This window comes from Lynx rufus, unplaced genomic scaffold, assembly GCF_022079265.1.
Source record: "Lynx rufus isolate CCGP_SWC_20201006 ecotype Redwood Valley unplaced genomic scaffold, mLynRuf1.p SCAF_8, whole genome shotgun sequence".
In the NCBI taxonomy this organism is placed as follows: Eukaryota; Metazoa; Chordata; class Mammalia; order Carnivora; family Felidae; genus Lynx; species Lynx rufus.
The window spans coordinates 61,757,588-61,776,126 of NW_025814896.1; the positions used below are offsets into that span (position 1 = coordinate 61,757,588).

Below are 18,539 nucleotides of genomic sequence, written 5' to 3' on the forward strand. Positions count from 1 at the left end.
GGAATGTATATAAATAAATACTCGGCCCAGAGCTTGGGATGTAGGGGGGGCTCAGAAAATGGTAGTTTCCTTGTCCTCTCGAATGAAAAATGGATCATCCTTAAAGGAGACTTCTAAGGCTGCCAAAAATAAAGTCTAAAGTTACAGTAACTTCCACAATTCAGTAATATAAAGAATAACCTAATGAGAAAAAAGTGGGCAAAGGATATGCACAGGTAATTCACAGAAGCAAAAGTATAAGCTAGCACAAGAAGGTTTTCAATATTTTTGGTAATTTGAGAAATGTAATTAAAGTAATAATGCCTTCTTTATCCATTAGATTGGCAAAAATTGACAAGATTTATACTCAGTATTGGCAGAGTTAAAAAGAAATAGTTTCACACCCTAATGGAAGGAGTACAAAGTGAAAGCCTCCTGGAAGTGGGGGCAATTTGGCAAAGCTCTCCATTTAAAATTACTCTTTGACCCAGAAATCCTACTTCTAGGGAGCTAGAAGATGGAAATATTAGCGAGTATTAACAATGATTTGATTCACAGATTCTCCACTACTTTTAGAGCAGGACATTGGGAATAACCTAAGTGTCCACTGATAAAGGATAGTTCAATAAATTGTGATAAACCCATATTCTGGAATACAGACAAAAAAGAATATTTTAATGTCAGTACATATAGATCTCCAGGGCACAGTGACATAGCATTAAATTTAAAATACAAATCAGAGAAAATTTTGTGTAATATGTAAATGAGAGCAATACATTCACTAAACAGGCCTAGAGGCAGCAACACCTCAGTAGCAATGAGCACGCCTAGGATCCAGATCTTGGTTTTTAAATACCATTCTCCATTAAAAGGAACCAAGACTCTTTGGAGAAATGGCTAATTCCAAGGCTGGAAAGTATAAGCTGAGTCTTGAGGGTTTTGTACCAGAGAGTAAAGAAGTCCTCAAAGAAGGATGAGGGTATGTCAAAAGGACATAAGGGGCTCCTACAAGCCAAGTCCGGGATAATTTAAGCAACAAGATGAATAATGAGCGTAAGAGACTATAATCTATTGCATAAAGCTGGAATTCATGAGTGCAGAGGAATAAATCAAAGGATAAACAAGGAAGAAAGAAATGTTCTTCCTTGCAGTATAATTCCAACTGGTAAGTATAGAAAGAAATACGGAATTAGAAAATTCACCATCTGGGGCACCTGGGTGGCACACTGGTTATGCATTCAACCCTTGATTGCCGTTCATGGTTCATGAGATCAAGCCTCAAGTTGGGCTCCACGCTAAATAGCTCGGAACTTGGGATTCTCTCTCTCTCTCTCTCTCTCTCTCTCTCTCTCTCTCTCTCTCTCTCTCTCTCAAAATAAATAAATAAACATTATAAACATTAAAAAAAAGAAGAGGAGAGAAGACGAAAAATCACCATCTGTCAGCCAGAATAACTGGTTCAGGTAAGAATCATCAATGGATTCGAAAACTAGTGAGTCAGAGTATGAGGAGTAACAGTATAATCACAGAGTCTCAAGTTATCTTACTACCAGATACATATTAAATACAATGGGAAAATGGTAACTTTTCTGTAAGGGAACTTGGCAGACACCACCTTAACCAAGTGATCAAAGTTAACCTGACCAGTGAATGGGACTAATCAACAGCATATGCCTCCTCCTGATGGGACACGCTGAGATCACTGCAGGGTCACCCCTGTGCTAGTCCTGCCAAAAGTGCATAATCTGAATCTAATCATGAGGAAACTGCAGGCAAACCCAAATTGGGAGACTTTATCCACAAAATAGGCAGCAGTCTTCAAAAATGTCAATGTCATGGACTACAAAGAAAGATTCAGTAACTGTTCCAGATGAAAGCAAACTAAAGAGAGAGCACAATTTGACATAATGTATAATCTTGGATTTTTTTTTTCTCTAAAGGACATTATTGGAGCTATTGGCAAGATCTGAAAAAGACCTACATATTAAATAATAGCATTGTATCAATGTTTAATTTCCTAATGTTTAATAACCGTGCTGTTGTTATGTAAGAGAATGTCCTTGTTTTTAAGATATACATAATAAAGTATTTAGAAGTAAAAGAGTATCAAGTCTGCAGGTTACCATTAAACAGTTCAGAAAAAAGGAATCACACACTAACAAATATGAGAGAAGAATAAGGCGAATGTAGTAAATGTCAACATTTGGAGAATGTGGGTAAAGTTTATCTGGGAATTCTTTGGATTATTCTTGCAACTCCTCAGTAAATCTGAAATAATACTTTTTAAACAATTTAAAGACAGCAAGGGGTGCATATGTATAGAAATACAGGTAAACTCCTGGGAATTAGATGCATGATGGCATTTTCCTTAAAAGCACAGACAAACAAAATAAAGGAGGCCTGCTTTGGTGTTAATATTGGTCTCCCCAGAATATGCTCTCCTCACAGAGCTTTTGTTCCAGGACACTAGAAAAATATGTTTTGAAGGATCTCTCAAGACCAGCTCATTAATCAAGTTCTACAAAAGAAGCAACCACATAATCAAGCATTCTTCCCTGCAGATTTGTGCTATTTTCTCCTCCGTGAAAGTCAAAGCATCCTGATACCATGAGTAGCTGATAATACTATGAGGACTTTCGTGGAATACGTAATCAATAAAGGAGTTTTTCATAAGAAGCTAAGACCAACCTTGGTCCAAAGTCTCCACATCCCTCTGTCTTACTGGATTCTTGAGATGCTGTGAGGTCGGGGTCAGGGGTCAGTTGGTCCCATGTGCCTTTCTGTTCCAATCCTCAGCTGCATTTACAGGTTTGCAGGCTGAGCAGGATGTTCCCAGGTAGGCCGCTGGCTAAAGGGACTTGCAGGGTCAGTAGTTCTGACCTCTGACCTCTTCCCCACCTCTGTGGTGCTTTACAGTTTACAACAAGCTCTTGTGTATATTATTTTATTCCTCCCTTCCTTAAAGCAACTTTTTTTTTTAAATCCTAATATTCAGTTTAACAGCAATACAAGAAAATATCCAGTTTCCCAAACAATGGAATAAAATGTAATGTCTACCCTTGACTTCAGAGTCTAAAGCAGATAAACACTGAGATGTCATAAGCTTAATGAAAAACAGAAGTAGAGCAGCCACTAGAATCAGCAGAGCCAAATCTACTGCTAAGCCCAGGAGAAATAAATACAGCCTTCCCTTCCTTCTGCATCTGTCGGGCATCCTTTCATTTAAGCCCTATCTTCAGGGCACATCCTCCCAGTAACTGTGGCTTGTTGTTACAGAGGTGTGTTTACAAGACACCACAGGGAATGAGGCCTTGTGGATCTCTGTTCACATGCAATAACCACCCCTGGGACAGCATCACTGTCTTCTGACAGCAGCCCTCCAACAGATCACACTGGCCTTCCCACGTGGGCACCATCATTCATTTTCTTCAGAGAAACCAACGGATTCCATCTTCCAGGAGTAAACATTTTAGCAAAAATCCCGAAAGCAAAGGACCTAGATCCAAAAACAAAATTCCTCTTAAAGAAAGCCTGTCTTCAACCAATGAGAAATTCAGTTTACTTCTAGGACAACCTACAGCTATTCTATGTGCATTTACCAATGCCAACAGTATCTCCATTCCAAAACAAATGGCAAAGCAGGTTCTGTTCTCACCTTTTAGAGGTGAGAAAATTGAGAACCAGAGTTAGCAAGTGAAAGATCCAGGATTCACACCCAAGTCAGCCTGTTCAGGCCCCAATCCCACTGGCTTGCCCACAGTCCACACAATCCACTGTGAACCAAGATGAATCAGGCAGAATTTCATCGCAACATTCAAAGGGCCACCCCACCCCCAATTCTCTTGGTTTAGATGCCCTATGGGCATTCTACTCTTAAGCAGCCTCCCAACAAAAACACATTCAGTGGCAAAGCAAAAGACAAGAAAATGGGCTTTACAACTGCCTACACTTCTTTCTTAGCCAGAGAAATATTTTCATGATCTGTTATTATGGATGAACTCGGGGCAGGAGGAACACAACATTATGTAATGTCAGAGGGCAGGCGACAAGACGGAGGGAAAGCAAACCCATCCCCGCTCCCTTCGCCCACAAAGACATAAATTTACTTTTGACATTTTGAGTGTCTCAATCTTCTATGGCCTACACGTTCATGATTGGCTTTTCAAGAGACGGTCACAGATCTCTGCAAATTTCTCAGGCCTCAATTAACTGACTAGCACTGCCAGAAAAAATTAACATACAAAAAGCAAAGATGCCAGAAATATCGGGGGACTATGGGCAGGCAGAAAAGGGAAGAGTTGAGAGGACGGAGAGCAGATGTCCTACACTGAGATGCATGCTTATTTTTACCCGGTTCTGTTTACACCCAATGCACAGAAAGGCCTTCAGCGTCTGAAGTCACTAGATCTAAGCAAGAGCCAAGACATGGCCTCGGAGTCGCCGCGTCCTGCATCCCGTCTCCCTATCTCCCGCTCCAGCCCCGCACTCCCCTCAGCAGGAGACTGCCCGGGTCTCCCAGTTAGGGGTCGGCCAGGCTTGGATTGTTCTCCAAAGACGCAACCGCCGGTGAACCACAAGGCTGTAGGATCTCCATGACAACCGCGGGCGCCCTCCCAGTCCAGCACCCCGGTATCAGGATGCGCGCCGCGCCCCGCCCCGCCGGGTGCATCATTGCGCCCGGCAGCTCACCGCAGCCGCGTTGCCCCCAGCCCAGCCTGGCCCACCTACCTGGCGCGCCCCGGCCCGCGGCGCCCGTACCCTGCAGCCCCGGCGTCCTCAGTCCCGCCAGGCCGCGCGCCCAAGCCCTGCAGCAGCAGCGCCGCTGCTTGGTCGCCAAGTCGCGGGCCGCGGCCCGGCTCTACGTGCTGGTTCTCCTGCCTAGGTCAGCCGCGAACCCGCCGCCCCAGACGCAGCCCGAACTCCGCTGCCGCCGCCGCCGCCACTGCTGCTGCTCCGGAGGTTGCGCGTAGCCCCGCCCCGGCCCCGCCCCCTCTCCGCGCATGCGCGCTCCGCGAGCCCCGGCCGGGCCGCCCCACCCTCCGGGTCCGCCTCGCAGGCGGTGGAGCAAGGAGTTCCGGCGTCCGAGCGCCTCGCGCTGGGTTGAACTCCTAGGTTCCCACAAGACCCCACTGTCAACTGGGACTGAATCGCCTGCAAGGAGTTCTTGAACTTCTGGACTTAATCGGATGATGGCATTTTCGCCCTCGCATAGACTGAGCCTTGTGAGGCCCTGACACATCAGAAGACTGGGTGAAATGTTCTGGCCCTTTGCCCCCGCGGTGAGCGCGCTTCGCGTGGTGCAAGTGCAGGCAATCCCTAGGAGACATTTAGGAAATGGAACATTCAACCCAGCAAAAATTAAAATCATACTTTGAAAATACAGATAAGCAAAAAGAAGAGAGAAACTACTAACATCCATGCAGACCTGTTCTGGCATAACTGTATGAATATTCATTTATAGACTCTCACCAAATATCAGCTCCTTAAGCTTCTCCCCCAAAGTCCTGTGTTTTCATAGGAAAACAATATGTAAAATAAAAGTTTTGGAAGAACTTTTCCATTTTAATATGACTTTAATTAAACTTATGGGGCGCCTGGGTGGCTCAGTCTTGGTTAAGTGTCCGACTTTGGCTCAGGTCATGATCTCAGGGTTGGGTTCATGTGGGCTCTGTGCTGACAGTTCAGAGCCTGGAGCCCTCTTTGAATTCTCTCTCTCTCTCTCTCTCTCTCTCTCTCCCTCTCTCCCCCCTGCCCCCTACCCCACTCATGCTCTCTCTCAAAAATAAACATTAAAAAAAAATTTTTTTAAACCTTAAATATTTCTGGTTGAGCAAGGGTAAATACCAGACTAACTATAAGCATGTATTTTATTTTGAAGTCTTTAAATTTTATCAGAAAAAATTATCCTTAAAAATTTTTTAATGGAAACTATTTTAATTCAAAAAGCCAGAGCACTTATCAGAGTTCACATCCCTCCAGTGTAAAAGCAAGCATTTATAATTTGCTTTTAAAAGAAAAGACATTAACTTGTTAGAAATAAAAATGAGGGGCGCCTGGGTGGCGCAGTCGGTTAAGCGTCCGACTTCAGCCAGGTCACGATCTCGCGGTCCGTGAGTTCGAGCCCCGCGTCAGGCTCTGGGCTGATGGCTCAGAGCCTGGAGCCTGTTTCCGATTCTGTGTCTCCCTCTCTCTCTGCCCCCCCCCCCCGTTCATGCTCTGTCTCTCTCTGTCCCAAAAATAAATAAACGTTGAAAAAAAAAATTTAAAAAAAAAAAAAGAAATAAAAATGAAATAAGGACAAGTTCTGTAATCTCATTTAGATTTAGATCTAGGGGCGCCTGGGTGGCTCAGTCGGTTAAGTGTCTGTTCGGCTCAGGTCATGATCTCCTGGTTTGCAGGTTCGAGCCCTGCATCAGACTCTGCGCTGACAGCTCAGAGCCTGGAGCCTGTTTCAGATTCTGTGTCTCCCTCTCTCTCTGACCCTCCCCCATTCATGCTCTGTCTCTCTCCGTCTCAAAAATAAATAAATGTTACAAAAAAAAAATTTTTTTTAATAGAATTAGATCTAAGCCTCCCTGTGTCACCAAAAACCAAATGCAGGCAATAATTTGGAATAAAAATAAATATAAAACTATTTTTAAAGTTCAATTTTTTTACTGACTTTTTATTTTACTTCTCTTCTGAAAAAGAATTTATACTGAAAAAGAAAATATATTATACTTAACCCTAGTATAAAATTAAAGCCAAGAAAGCCAAATAAACTTGTGGAAATGCAAAAATGTTTTTATAACTTATTTTCTAAAATTAGGGTGACCAATATCCCTGGTTTACCCGGAACAGCCCCAGTTTACAACTTTTATCCAGCAAAAGTATTAATAGGATCCCCTTTCCATCTCAAAAGTGGTCTTAAAAGTGTTCGGACAACCCTATGGCCATACTAGCTTTAATCAAACCAAGAGCATTTTTCAATCATAAGCTTTAAAAAAAGAAACAAATATAAATTCACAAACATTTAAAGATAGACATCAGTGCAATTTCAACAATTCATTCATTTAGTGTAGTAACAAACACTGAATGAGGATCGGGCTTCTGATAAACACTTGCCAATTAGCCGGTATGTAATTGGGATAGTCTTTTTTTTTTTTTTTTAATTTTTTTTTTCCAACGTTTTTATTTATTTTTGGGACAGAGAGAGACAGAGCATGAACGGGCGAGGGGCAGAGAGAGAGGGAGACACAGAATCGGAAACAGGCTCCAGGCTCTGAGCCATCAGCCCAGAGCCCGACGCGGGGCTCGAACTCACGGACTGCGAGATCGTGACCTGGCTGAAGTCGGACGCTTAACCGACTGCGCCACCCAGGCGCCCCGGGATAGTCTTAAAAGTAGAAGAACCATGCTTCAGTGTGACAAGGAGTGGGGCCCCAATTCCACTGTAGAGTGAACACTATCAAGTGAAAAGGGAACCAAGCTTGTTAGTAAATACGGTGCTATGCATTCCCTTTAGGTCCCTAACCAGCAGCACTAACATCCTCTCAGTACTTACTAGAAATGCAAGATCCCAGGCCCATCCTAGACCTGCTAAATCAGAAACTCTGAAAGTGGGACCTTTCAGAGCAATTTGTATGTTGACAAGCCCTCCAGGGGATTCTGATAAACACATGGACCTAGATAACCTATGTACAATAAAGAAGCTGATTTAGATAATTTACACATGATAATTAAGAGCTGAACAGTGTTATTTTGGGGACTAGAACCAACCAACTTAAGAATTTCTTTTTGGGCCACTAAACATGATATATTTATGTTTATATATGTTTTCATTAGAGAATATATGTAGCCTTGAAAACCAACAGCCCTGCTGTCATAAGAGCTGTGAAAACCAGTAGCCTAGCAGCCACTGGAGGGGACAAAGGTATTCGGAGCACCTCAAAAAGTCCTATCTCCAGAGACATGCACTATTTGACTGGTATGGCAGCTCACAGGTAACGCTCCATTCTCAGGGCTTGTCTTTAACTGACTTGACTGAGAGCTTACTCTCCACAAATAGTGCTGTCCACAGGGCATTTGGTAAAAGCAATCAGCAGCAATTGTCTAACACTGCAGCTGCCTAAGGTAATGACACCAGTTGGAGCTAACAAAAGTGTCATGTGATCCCAGGGTCATGGGATCGAGCCTGCATTAGGCTCTATGCTGAGTGTGGAACCTACTTGGGATTCTCTCTCTGTCTCCCTCTGCCCCTCTCCCCCACTCACACACCCTCTCTCTAAAATAAAATTTAAAAAACTTGAAGGAGAAATTAAGATATTCTCAAACAAAAATCTGATAATTCATTGCTAGCAGACTCACTCTACAGGAAATACTAAAACTGAAAGGACACTGAAGAGTAACTCAAAATCACACAAAGGAATAAAAACTAAAGGCAAATACAAGATAAAAGTTAATTTCTGACACTCTTCTTTCTGACTTAAAAGACAACTACATAAGGGGCCCCCCGGGTGGCTCAGTCGGTTAAGCATCCAACTTCGGCTCAGGTCATGATCTCCTGGTTTGTAGGTTCGAGCCCTGCATCAGGCTCTGTGCTAACAGCTCAGACCCTGGAGCTTGCTTCAGATTCTGTGTCTCCCTCTGTCTCTGCCCCTCCCCTGCTCATGCTCTGTCTGTCTCTCTCTCACTCTCTCTGAAATAAATAAATATATTTTTTAAAAAAGACAACTACATAAAACAACAATATAATCTGTGTTGATGGTATCATAATGTGAAAAAGATATAATGTGTATGACAATAATAGCATAAAGGAGTGGGAGAAACTGCTTGATTGGAGCAAAGTTTGTGTATACCACTGAAATTAAGTTAGTATTAATGCCAACTAGATTGTTTTAAGTTAAAATGATAATTCCCAGGACAAACACTAGGCATAGGTATAGACAGATACAGATATAGATACAGCTACCGATTAAAAGAAAAGGAATTAAAATAGTATACTAGAACATAACTATTCACAAAAGAAGACAGTAATAGTAATAGGAAGAGAAGAACAAAAGAGATGCAAGTATAGTATAGAAAACAAATAGCAAAATGCAGACATAAGTCCTACCTTATCACAAGTCACATTAAATGTAAATAAACTCAACATTCCAGTCAAGAGGCAGAGATTGGCAGAAGCGTTTTTTAAAAAAATCCAACCATGTGCTGTCTACAGAAACAAACTTAAAATTCAAAAGTATAAGTAGGTTGAAGGTAAAATAATGGACAAAAGTATAATACGGAAACACTAACCAACAAAGTGCTTCAGTGATTACACAAATATCAGGCAAAATAAACCTCAAAACCAAACAAAACAATAAACAAAGAGGAACATTTTATAAGAGGGTCAATCCATCAGAAAGATATTTTAATTAGAAGGATCATGCATCCACAAAAGAGACCCAAACACATGAGACAAAACTGACAGAATTTAAGAAGTGGACAATGTCATAAAAATAATTGAAAATGTCAATACTCAACTTTTAATGATGGATAAAACAATGAGGCAGAAGATCAACAAGGAAATAAAAGACTTGAACAACATTACAAACCAACTAGCTGTAACAGGTATCTATAGAATACTTCACCCGACAGTATCAGAGCACACATACATACTTATCAGTTATACATGAAACTTTCTCCAGGATAGAATATGTGGCAGGCCATTAAGAAAACTCAGTAATAGGGGCGCCTGGGTGGCGCAGTCGGTAAAGCGTCCGACTTCAGCCAGGTCACGATCTCGCGGTCCGTGAGTTCGAGCCCCGCGTCAGGCTCTGGGCTGATGGCTCGGAGCCTGGAGCCTGTTTCCGATTCTGTGTCTCCCTCTCTCTCTGCCCCTCCCCCGTTCATGCTCTGTCTCTCTCTGTCCCAAAAATAAATAAAAAACGTTGAAAAAAAAATTTAAAAAAAAAAAAAAGAAAACTCAGTAAGTTAAAAAGGATTGAAGTCACACGTAGTATGTTCTCTGATCACAATGGTATTAGAATAAAAACCAAGAGCAGAAAGAAATTATAGGTAGGTGTAAATTAAACAATACAGCCCTTAATAACATAGGGGTCAAAAAAGAACTCAAAAGGAAAGTGAGAAAATATTTTAAGAAAAATTAAAATAAAACTCAACATACTAATACTTTTGGGATGCAGCTAAAGCAGTGCTTAGAGGAAATTTTATGGCTAGAAACACCTATATTAAAAAGGAAGAAAGATCTAAAATGAATAACCTAACTTTTCTCCTTTAGAAACTAGAAAAATAACAAAACCAAAAGGAAAAAAAGGAAATAATAAAGATTAGAATGGAAACAAATGAAATACAAGTGGAAAAACAGTACAGAAAAATCAATAAAACCAAAAGTTGGTTCTTTAAAAATGTTAACAATTCTGACAAACTTTTAGCTAGACTGACCAAGCAAAAGGAAGAGAAAAGGTTCAAATTATTAAAATAAGGAAAGAGAAAGGAGCCATCACTACTGACCTTACATAAATAATCATTACAAAGGAAACTCTGAACAATTTATTTCAACAAACTGTATAACTTAGACCATATGGAGAATTCCTAGAAAGAAACAAACAAATAAAACAGACTCAAAAGAAAGAGAAAGTTTGCTTGATACCTGGGTGGTTCAGTCAGTTAAGCATCTGATTCTTGATCCCTTGATTTCGGCTCAGGTCATGATCTCATGGTGGCTCGTGAGTTCGAGCCCCACATCAGATTCTGAGCTGAGAGCATGGAGCCTGCTTGGTATTCTGTTTCTCTCTCTCTGCCCCTCCCTCACTTGCTCTCTTTATCTCTCTCAAAATAACTGAAAATAAAATTAAAGAAATAAAAGAGATAGAAAACCTGCATAGACTTATAACCACAAAAAAATAAAAAATGAATTAGTAACTTTAAAACGTTCCATTAAAAAAATCCTCAGGCCCAGATATCTCCACTAATGAATTTTAACAACTATTTAAAGAATCCTTTACAAACTCTTACAGAAATTAGAAGAGGAGAAAAAAAGTTCCAAACTCTATGAGGCCTGTATTGCTCATACCAAAACAAGACATAGACATCAGAATAATAATTCTCAATATCTCTTATGAATATAGATTTTAAAAATCCTCCAAAAAAATATGCTAACACACTGAGTCTAGTAACATAGGGAAAAGGTTACACACCATGACCAAGTGGAATTTACTCCAGGAATCCATGGTTACTTTAATATCTAAAAATCAATTAAGGTAATATACTATATTAATAAAAGACAAAAAACACATGATTATTTCATTAAAGGAAGAAAAATTATTTAACCAAATTCAACACCCGAAACACAGCAAACAAGGTATAGAAGAGAATTTCTTTAAGCTGATAAAGAGTATTTTTGAAAAACCACAGTTAACATTATACTTGATGAAAGACTGAATGCTTTACCCCTAAGACCAGGAGCAAGAAGATAAGGATGTCTCCCATCACATCCATGCAACATTGTACTGGAGATTCTAGCTAGAGCAGGTACGCAAGGAAAAAATAAAAAATAAAGGCATTCACACTGAAAAGGAAAAAGTAAAACCATTTGTGGATAACATGATCTTATGTATAGAAAAGCCTAAAGAATCCACTTAAAAGAATTAGAATAAACCAGATCAAAAAGGATGCAGGATACAAGATCAATATACTTTATAAACTAGCAATAACTAATCCAAATAGGAAATTCAGAAAACAACCCCTTTTAATATAGCATCAAGAGAAACAAAATACTTAGGAATATATTTAACAAAAGGAGTCCAAGACTTGTATCTGAAAATCCAAAACATTGTTCAAAGAAATAAAGAAAACTTAAGTAATTGGAAAGACATCCTGCATTTATGGATCAGAAGACTCAATAGTTATAAGATGGCAATATCTCCCCCAATGGATCTATAATCCAATGCAATCCTAATCAAAATCCCAGCCGCCTGGGATTGGAAGGGCTCCAGGATAACCAAAACAATCTTGAAAAGGATTAACAAAGTTGGAGAACTTATTCTGACCAAAAATTACTTAGGTCATCATTTTACTCTAAATCCCTTAGTGAGGTCACATCATATTTTTTAATGCAGTTAAATTAATTTGTCACAATTTTCTTTTTCATCCTGGGATTGTACCACATCCTGTTTGATATTTTAAAATTTGCGTAAAGGTCACTCTTTGTGATGTTCAGTTCTATAAGTTTGGACACATGGATACAGTCTTATACCCACCACCTCAATACCACACATAACTCTAAACTTTCCCCTGTGTCCCCTTTGTAATCATATGTTAATTGTATTTTTAACTTTATAAAATATACCAAGTTGTTTTCCAAAGTAGCTGTACCATTTTGCATACCTACCAGACAACGAATGAGAATTCTTGGTGCTTCACATCCTTGACAACATTTGGCATTGCTCGTTTCTTGGATTTAGCCTTTCTAATAAATGAGTTTTAGGAAAGCAATTCATAAACTGCTTTGCAGAATGAGTGTGCATTTGTAAAAAATCAATTGATACATGATGTTGATTATATTAAAAGAACAAATGCCTAGAGAAAAAGAAAGTGAAAAGTTTCCCCCAACAGGAAGCAGTCATTAGCTGAGGAAATTTATGCTTTAGCACAAAGAGCAATGCCTTTGCACAGGTGCTTGAGAAGTGTTACTTTCCCTTGTTTCCATCTTGTCTTTTCTCAGGGATTTCTGCATTCTCAAAAGGAAAAAGCTTCAGGACAAAGGAAAAAATCTTTGATGGAAGGCTTCCAGACAACAGTCAGTGGAGAGAGGGTCTTTACCACCTAGTCTAAGTACATCTGAGGTAAGGCTTCCAGTCTGTAGAAGACATTCTGTCTGTGAAGTCCAAGACCTCCTTCCTCTCTGTCTTCACGTTCCTAGAATTGTCTACTAGGCAACAACTGAGGAAGATTGGAAGGAAGGGGGAGGGGCGAAGGGACTTTCTTCCTGTTTGCCTGCTGTCCTGCTTAGGTAGCCATAGTTGTGGCAGATTATCCTGGCAGTGGCAGTTGGATCCAGCCTCCTTTGGGAACTTCTTTTGGGACTCCCCAGAACCAGTCTCACCATTCAATGCCCCCTTTCAGAAAATGTCCAAAGTCCTATGTTTGCCAAACTCCTCTGAGTTCCTAAATTACCAGTAACAGCCAGCAGCACCCCCTCTTCAAAGGTCTGAGTTGCAGCTCTGAGGCGCTCTTCTCTGAGCACCTTTTCTCTTTTGCTCCCCTAGCCCTAAGGGTAATGGCTATTTTCTGCAGTACTCTTTCCGGATAAGCTCAGTACTCCTTTTCTGCTCTCTCAGCCCCCTGACGTCTATTTGATTAATTCCCTCTATTAAATTCTCTTTGTGAAATACCTAACATATTTTTCCTAATTTGTTCTTAGATTCTGGTATTTAGGCTATTTCCTTTTTTCTATTAAAAACTGCTGCAATAAGCATTTGTACATGCCTCTGGGCACACATATGTGAAAATTTTCCTGTAATATAGAGCCAGAAGTAGGGTTGCTAGGTCACAGGTATGAGCATCTTCACTTTACTAGACAAAAGTCACCCCCTGCACTTCAAAGGAGCATTTTATTTTCCACTTTGTTCATTAGTTTGCTTTTCACCTTTCCTTCCTTGGAGTAATACTAATGGCCCTGAGGCCCAGAGAAGGAAGCTGCCTTGGCTTCTACTTGATAAATTCCTGGAAGAAGGGTCTCAGATGGACCAGAGTTTGCCTGATAAAGCTATGACAGATCCCGGGCCCTGTTGAATTTTGATAGCTGGGACATCAGATCTCTGAGGGCCAATGCTTCAGGGCAATGGAGCAGGCATCTGTCTTGATAAATTAGTTGAGTTACGAATATCTTCAGACATTTTTTATCCTGGTTACTGACAAGATACCCTTTGTCTAACTCTGTGTGGTTCCTTGCTATCTGGCAGCTTTGGGACTTTCCAAGCTTGACACACTGGGATCTTGGCCAGGTTGGGTTCCCCAAAGCCAAAGTTCAGTCTTCTCCTCTGAGATCTTGCTGCCTCCCATGTCCCTGGACTTCTGCCAGGAAGCCTGCATCCCTCCATACCTGGAGGACTGCTCACCAATATTTTCTTCCTTTCCTGTCTCAGGGATACTCTCTCTCTACACACACACACACACACACACACACACACACACACACTTCCATGAGCTTAGACTCCCACAAAAGGCACAAAGCTATCTCCCAGCATAGCTCCCTGTGGCTGAACCCAGTACAGCAAGAAGGATGGCCTCCAGTCAGCAGCCACAGTGACTATAAGAACATGAGTGGCTGTCTCAGATTCCAAGACAGTGAATAGGAGTCCTGAAAACAGCCCAAGATTCCACCTCCCAACAATCTTGGCAGCTTGAGATTAACTAGATGAAACCATATTCATTTATCTCTCAAGGAAAACAATGTGATGTTTTCTGCACCCAAGGAGTTTCACAGGCCATGCCTGTTATGTTATTTGAAAGTTTATTCACAGGATCATTCCCTGTGAGGTGAGGTGGGCAGTATCCTTCGCACTTCTCAGTTAAGGAAAGTGAGGCCCAGAAAAGGAAAGTAACTTGCCTGAGTGGCAGTGCTGTGACTTGAACAAGCTCAGACCTGAATCCCCAAAACCCACATTCTAACTTACCACCTAAATTCCTTGGGCATAAGCAGTGGAAGAATCTGGAGACATGCTTAACAGGGACATGCCTGCAGCTTCCCGCCCACTCATGCCTTTCCAAACTGCCTGAATGTCCCCGATGGACAATTGATACCAGGAAATTTAGCATCTACCTGAGACCCACTTCTTATATATTTGAATGGTTTGACTTATTTCCTCTGACAAGTGTTGCAGCTTTGGTTGCATTGTCTCACCTGTTTCTGGCTCCCTTCACGTGGAGTGTGCACTGTCCCCTATTCACCAGTGCCTGTTTTCCTGGGGAAAGGTAGGCTCACTGCCCTAGACACATATCTAGAACCGAATCTTCCCTTATGACAAAATATGAAGCAAGACTCATTCAATATTTTTTAAATCCAGGTCTCTATTTTTCTTGTGCAAATATAAACATAGGCATAATTAATAGTTAAGGCTTTTTAAAATATATGCATTTGGAGAATACATTGCTAGTTACAGTTTGCTGATGATATGGGCTTGGATCACATCTTCCTTTAATAGTCCTTTTAAATTCATTTTAGAAAGTTAAAAATGGTCACATGATCCATAATAAAAATCAGAAGAGACTCATATAAATCCAAAATACATACTTGAAAATGCAGCACCTTTTGTATGAACTACATTAGGGTCCAGTTATATAGCATATGGATTCTAACATCAGACCACAAAAGTTTTGAAGTTCCCAAAGCAAAATGGGGCATTGTTTTCTGAGAAGAAAAAGGAGAAGTTGGAAGAGAAAGAAGGAAGGGAGGAAGAGAGGGAGGGAGGGAGAAGGGAGAGGGAAGGAAAGGAGGGAGAGAGAGAGAGAGGAAAGGAGGAAAGAAGAAAGGAGGGAGGGAGGGAGGGAAGGAGGAGACAGAGAAGGAAAACCTGTACATATAGCTTCTCTGCAACAGAAAAGTGACTCACCTTTGGGTAATTTACAATATGTATTTAAGTGGACCATTAAGGTTATAATTCGCAATCATAGAATCCAAATACAGAAATATCTTATATGATGGTAATGGAATTCTATTTACCAGATTAAAAAAGGAAAAAAGCTAGGTCCTTCACTGTGCACACTTCCTGCTAGCTGAGAGCTTTGCCTTGGGGTAGAATTCCAAGGGAGAGTGAGGCTGCTTCTTTGAGAGGAGGGGCAGTTTGCAAAGATATGGCCTAAGGGTCCGATCTTCTAAAAATTCCAGTTGTCAGCTTTGCTTGACCCAGGACCCCATTCCAACCTTCCACCTGAAAGGCTCTCCCAGAGCATAATTCTCCTCCTCAAGCCAGAACAGGCTGTCCCTGTTCCTGACTGAGGAACGAGGGGAGAGGCTGTCTTTAAATCCTTTGGTGAGTTAGGAGATGTCTCTTTCTCTCATCAAAATATTCTTTTCTAAACAGATTCCAGTTTCACAGGGGCTGGATGGCGGGGAGTCTGGATTTGCTTCATAGGCTCAAAGTGACCTCAAATGGGGTGACCTGGCTTCATCCTTTGTGCTTATCATAGCACGACCAAAGGCCAGGATTTTGAGGGTCCCAAAGAGTGCATGAGGAGAAACCAGATTCAGAAATGTGCCCCAAACTGTCTCGTGTAAGGATGGATTTGAGATCCCACATTGCACTTCTAGCTTCTGTTACATCTCCCTTATGAGAAGCTGGTGGAGTGCGGTGCGAGAAGGGGTAGATGACTAAATAATCTTCCATTTACAAGAAAATAAAGTTCAAAAGTCTCAAAATTCCTCATGGATTAAAAAAAATAAGAGTTCTGTGCCCACACTTTCATATGCGTGGATTGGGGACACCTCACATTATACAAAGTCCTGCCTTATGCAGTGTTCCATGTGGACATCAAAGTAACCTCCCACTTCAGTGGGGCTGGCATGAGTCCCCCTTTCTAGATGAGGAAACTGAGGCTCTCTCTCAGGGCCACACAGTTGCAAAGGGTAAGGAGAACTGGAATGCAACCCTGCCGAGTCCTGGGCTGTGCAGCTGTGGCCACAATGCATCACACGGATGGCTGACTCTGGCAAGCAGGAGATGGACACCTGCATTTCACTCTTGTTTGGTTTCTGCTTTTGCAGCATCCCCAGGAGCACCCCCATCAGGCAGAAGGTCGCTCCCACACATCTTCACCTGGCTTTCCAGGTGACTGAGACGCTGCTTCACTTTCATCTGGGTGGCATTGTACTCGGCCAGGAGCCGTGCAAACCTGGTCTGCAGGGTGTCAAGGGAGGACTCCAGGTGCTCTACCTTCTCCTCAATATCCTTGGGGTCCGCCCCAGCCTTGGCCACGTCCTCGTCAATCAGGTTGTCCTTCATCAGGATCTGCCGTCCCTTCTCCTCCAGAGCTTTCTTGGCTTCTGGATATTCAGTGAGAGCCTCCATCAAATCATCTTTAGAAAGGCAGAACAGGTCTGAGTAACCAATGCTCCTGATGTTGGCTGTCCTGCGGTTCCCTGCCTTGCTTCCCTTAATGTTTAAGATGCTGATCTCCCCAAAGTAACTCCCATCACTGAGGACCACGAACTGGGTGATCCCATCGTCGGCCACGACAGCCAGCTTGCCCTCCTTGATGATGTACATCTCCCTCCCAATGTCTCCCTTCTTGCAGATGTAATCCCCTGGGCTGAACACTGCTGGCCGCAGCTTGAGCACAAGCTCCACCAGCAGCCCCGCCTCGCAGTCTTGGAAGATGCGGACCTTCCTCAGAGTGTCCAGGTGCACATTGATGGCGATCTCGGCCTTCAGCTTGTCTGGGAGACTCTTGAGCACCTCCTTCTCATCCACTGTCTTCTTGTTTGCCCACAGGTAGTCAAACCACCGGATCACCCGTGTCTCCAAGTCCTTGGTCACCTTGCGGAATTGCATATACTGCTTAATGGAGTCAATCTTGGACTGGAACTCGGCCCGTGAAGCATTCATGTTTGAGATCATGGATCCCACATTGCCGACAATGGTGGCAAAAATCAAGACTCCCACTAGGAAGTCTATGACCACAAACAGATACTCCTCATCCTTCACAGGGGGTGGGGTCTCTCCGATGGTGGTCAGGGTCAAGGTGGACCAATAGAGACTGTAAATGTACTTCCTAGAGAGGCGTCCATACTCTGGGTTTGAGATGTTTGGATAGACCCAGGAATCTGTCCCAAAACCAATGAACTTGGAAATGGCAAAGTAGATGCAGGCATTCCAGTGGATAATGATGAGGATGTATAAGACCAAGTTCCCAATCCTGAATAAATTAGGGTAGTTGGTCCTTGTCTCTGTGCGGTCAAAGAACTCAAAGAGCCGGGCAAGCTTCAGTAGGCGGTTGAACCTCAGCTCTGGGTAGTTTACACCCAACTTAAAATAAGCCAGGTCTGTGGGGACCAGGGACAACATGTCCAGCTTGAAGTGCACGGTCTTTGTGTAATGCTTCCACAGCCTCTGTGCATCCTTGACCATCAAGCCTTGCTCAAGGAAGCCTGAAGAAAAAGATGGAAGTCACTGGGCATGGAAGAGGCTGCTATTTTTTTTTTTTAACCATAGCCCATAGAAAGATATACACCTTGACTAAATAAGATGTAGTTATACATACATAACAGAAAAAATTTCAAAAACCACATTTACCAATTACTATGAAAATATACTCTGATGTTTTCTAGTCTATGATGTTCTAGCCTGTTTATTCAGTTAAAAATGTAGATTAATTGGGTAAATTTGAATGTGGACTGGTGTTTTATATCTACATATATATTATATAATATAATATATAATATATATTGTTTATATATGTATATATAATATATATAATATATATATATATAGTTTATTTATTTAAGTAATCTCTACACCCAATGTAGGGCTTGAACTCATGACCCCAAGATCAAGAGTCACATGCTCTTCTGACCGAGC

General features: G+C 41.7%; 2 protein-coding genes across 6 annotated transcripts in view; both read right to left on the reverse strand.

The window, feature by feature from the left end:
* INPP4A (inositol polyphosphate-4-phosphatase type I A) overlaps positions 1–4,917 on the reverse strand; it is a 136,851-nt gene extending 131,934 nt beyond the window's left edge. For 4 of the 5 annotated variants that reach the window (XM_047068516.1, XM_047068512.1, XM_047068514.1 and 1 more), the window contains exon 1: positions 4,708–4,916. The gene's annotated coding sequence lies outside the window, so the exon portion shown is untranslated. Of the gene's footprint in view, positions 1–4,707 lie in introns of all 5 variants that reach the window. The other variant, XM_047068515.1, reaches the window with a different exon arrangement.
* An 11,780-nt stretch (positions 4,918–16,697) lies between these two features.
* Positions 16,698–18,539, reverse strand: part of CNGA3 (cyclic nucleotide gated channel subunit alpha 3) — a 29,687-nt gene continuing 27,845 nt past the window's right edge. Inside the window, exon 8 of the mRNA XM_047067543.1 lies at positions 16,698–18,109. Within this exon, the coding sequence (XP_046923499.1) occupies positions 16,698–18,109 (1,412 nt within the window). The remainder of the gene's footprint in view (positions 18,110–18,539) is intronic.